Here is a 3,868-nt window from a genome sequence, read left to right as displayed (position 1 = left end):
ATTTTGTCTGAACTTCTTCGTCGAATTGTTTTCATGGTTTTTTTTTTTGGCATTATGTGCTTCATAAAGATTTATTATAACACAATTTTTTTCATTTTCTTCATAAATCACTTTATTATTTTGCAAATAAAATACACGTTCACCCCCAATAAGTGGTAAACAAATTGTGATGTTGCACTTATAGTATTTCTCCGATACTATGAGATCGCAATTAGTGTCTAAACGTTTGCTGTGCACTGTATAGTGGGGTAGTGGTGATGACTGGTTGGAAGTTAAGGAAACGTGAGTGGCGTTCGGCCTTGATCTCTCTTTTTCCTTGTACCATTATTAAAAAAGTGTCGACGAGCGTTCAGTTGCGTAAAAAAAAAAGTGAGAAAAGAAGCCGTCTATACACGTACAACGCGAATATACGCATTTCTGTAATTGCGGAGAACCATCCGCCAAAGATTACTGTATAAAATCTGATTATCTACCAGATAAGGTCATATTCGATATCCGATTTCAAGCATTTTCATCTGGATTGAGGATTCTTTAAGATCCGTGGTGACGCTTCTAGACTTCAACAAGGTATGTATAAATGCGATATTTCCTGTCAATTAATAGTTGACCCTTGTATTTGCGGTTTCTCTCGGCCCTATTGCTACCATACGGTAGGCTTTATATGAGTTATACACTTCACCGTTCATAATAAATAACGATAACGATATTAATGACCGACCAATAAACGTTTGAAATTTTATGTAGTCTTTATGTGAGTTGCAAGCTGAAAAGAATTCATTTTATCGTTTATCCCTTTTAAATTAAAATTTCTTTTAGAGAACTCCAATCTCATCACAGTGTGTGCTCGCTTTTACTTTCGAAAATACTGTATGTGGACCTCCTAATCTTCTATCGTGGACAATTCTAGTGGTACGAGGGAGTTCCAAATCGTTCGCAATTTTTTTATGAAGAACTTTTTTTTTGTTCACATCGCAAATTATTGATATTCTTCTCTGGCAATCTGTTGAAGAAAACGGCCCGTTTCGTTATACTTAGAACAACATTCACTGTTCTTCAAATAATAGTATTAACTATTATTACTTAGGGGCCATTCAAGTATTACGTAAGCAGATTTTTAGCCATTTTTGACCCCCTTCCCCCCCCCCCCCCGTGTCAGCAAAATTTCGTCAGCAGCTTAAAATATCTCATAACTTCAAAAAGGGTGGTTGATCACGTAAGCAACCTTCAAACCCCCCTCTCCCCCTTCTCATCAAAAGTCAGCAAATCCGAACCCCCCCCCCCCCCCGATGCTGACGTAATACTTGAATGACCCCTTATTTGGGAAACTATGATTTAGAGAGCATAGTTTCTCAACCTTTTTTTGTCCCATCCCCTTCTTCAGAAATTTTTTTCTCCTATCGCCTCCAACGCAATCTAACCCATAGGATCCTATGCTATATCCGTAGCTTCTACCGACCCCCGGGGACGTTAACGCCCACGTTGGGAATCACTGATTTAGAGTGACAAAAGAAAATTTAAATGCATTTCATTCTTCTTTAAAGGGAAAGTGAATTGTTCGATTTTGCATTGATTAAAACTTGTAAAAAAAGAATTTTAGAGAGTGATTTTGGTCAAAGTTCCGAACGGACCAATATCATAAAAAGTGGGGAAAAAGTCGAGAAAAACGTTGATAGTTATTGAAACTTATGTTATGGTTTGTGTTATCAATTAGTTTCCATCGAAATTTTTTTATTTTTGCATATTTTCAAGCTAAGGTTGAACGAGACTCATTTTCTCCCTGTATACGTTATAATCTGCAAAACTACGTAGGAAGTCAGAAGGTTCCCTTACTGATGGCAATTTCCGTACTGAGTTCACGATGTCCTGATAGGGCCATAATAGCCACTATGACCTATGTATGTGCAGTGCTGCTTTTGCAATTTCTTTTCCATAACGAAGGTATGTGTAAGGTGAAAAAACAGGTCCCTTTCTTCACTCAGTTCATGGTCGAGTTCTTTCAACTGACCACATTCACAGTTCCTCGGCCGGAAGACGTACCTCAACACAGGAATCTATGGAACGTACCGCACATTATAAAAGGATTGTAATTCGCGTAATACACATCATAGACAGTTTCATTCTAACTCATAATTTCTAAGTGAAAAAAAAAAGAATTTCAAATTAAAAAGGGTAGGGGGAGGGGAAATCCTGTTTTAGAGCAATTGAAAACAAAATGCACGATTTAACATTTCGAAACCTGTTATGTTGAAAAGAAAAACGAAGTTGTCCCGTTCGACCAAGTGGAACATATGGTCATCGTGCTTACAAACAGGATTTTTTTCGGGTATAGTTATCAATCAGTTATTGTTATCAGAAACCACGATCCCCAATGCGATCACATAAAGTGGCGTTTACAGTAATAGCAGGGATTTAGAGTGATTAAGACGAATAATTTCTTGTCAATTTTTCCTTACAGCAGAACAATGGCGACCGAAAAGAAAGCGATGAAGAGACCTCTGTACTTCGAAATAGAAGGTATCCGTTTTGACAACTGTTTCATGCGATCCAGAGTGATGTCGGCCATGAACTACGAGCCCCGAGACGAAGACATCTTTGTGGCGACGTATCCGAAATGCGGAACCACGTGGATGTGCCAGATAGTGCTCTTGATTCTCCGCAGAGGGAGCGAACCAGCCGATACGGAGGAGTACTTCAGGTACTGTCCTTTCCTGGAGCTGCACGGTGGTCAGGCAGCTGTCAGTATGCCCGAAAATGGCTGCATAAAGACTCACCTACCATTTGACAAGATCAAGTTCTCGAAACGAACCAAGTACATCTACGTCGCGAGACACCCGAGAGATTGCGCGGTGTCATTCTACCACCACACCAGGGTGTTCCCGAACTACTATTTCACAGACGGCACCTTCGACGAATTCTTCGAAGTATTCATACGCGGCGAGACTGACTTCAACGACTACTTCGACAACTTACTGTCGTGGTACGAGCACAGGAACGAGCCGAACGTCCTCTTCATGACTTTCGAGTCCATGAAAACCGATCACAGGGGTACTGTCCTTAAAGTCGCTCAGTTTCTCGGACCTGAGCACCATCAGGCCGTGACGGAGAACGACGGCGAGCTTCTGGAAAAGGTTCTCGAGTTGAGCAGCTTCCGTCACATGAAAGAAGTTACCAACCCCATGTTGATGGCAGGTTTTTTGGAAGTCCCGGAAGACCAATCAGGGTTCGACGAGGAACTGAAACAGTCTTGGAAGAACTTCAGGAAATCCATCGAAGACGGAGAGTCGACGGTCGGTGATTTCATCAGGAAAGGTGAGACGGGAGATGGTAAAATAGTCCTGACGCCTGATCAAGAGCGAAGACTTAAAGACAGGATCAGGGAGAAGACACTTGAAAGTGATGTTATGTCTCTGTGGGAGAATTGAATCTTGGATGGAATACCAAAGATTTGCACAAAACATTCTTCATGATGAGGAAAATTATCCAGCACCGCATTTATCGACTTGATATCCTAAAACCAGCGTCATTGAGATATTGCAAAGCATCTCTGGTAATAAAGCATCTACATTTTATACATCTACGTGGTTACATTCATAACACTTACCTTAAGGGTGCTCAACCTTTTGGAGAATGCGGGCCACTTCATTGGTTTGAAAATGTGTTACGGGCCACTTAAGTGATCTGTAAATGTGCCACGATGCACTTAAGTGATCTGTAAATGTGCCACGATGCACTTAAGTGATCTGTGCCACGAGCAACGTAAGTGATCTGGGAATATGTCACGGACCACTGAAGTGATGTGGAACTGCATTGCCAGTCACTTGAGTCATCTGGTAATATGCCGCTTTGTTCATTCTCATAAATATAGGTT

General features: G+C 40.9%; 1 protein-coding gene across 1 annotated transcript; it reads left to right on the top strand.

The window, feature by feature from the left end:
* Nucleotides 1–388: 388 nt before the first annotated feature.
* Nucleotides 389–3,569, top strand: LOC149089941 (amine sulfotransferase-like). The gene is made up of 2 exons (XM_089235511.1): nucleotides 389–567; nucleotides 2,456–3,569. Exon 2 carries the CDS (start codon nucleotides 2,463–2,465, stop codon nucleotides 3,420–3,422), a length of 960 nt encoding a protein of 319 aa, XP_089091637.1. The 5' UTR covers nucleotides 389–567; nucleotides 2,456–2,462; the 3' UTR covers nucleotides 3,423–3,569.
* Nucleotides 3,570–3,868: the final 299 nt, after the last annotated feature.

The sequence above is a fragment of the Pholcus phalangioides genome, unplaced genomic scaffold, assembly GCF_987345545.1.
Source record: "Pholcus phalangioides strain wild (caught in Gottingen) unplaced genomic scaffold, Ppha-v1.0 ptg000001l_1, whole genome shotgun sequence".
Classification (NCBI taxonomy): Eukaryota; Metazoa; Arthropoda; class Arachnida; order Araneae; family Pholcidae; genus Pholcus; species Pholcus phalangioides.
Note: the sequence above shows the minus strand (reverse complement) of the source record. Positions and strands in the feature narration are given on the sequence as shown.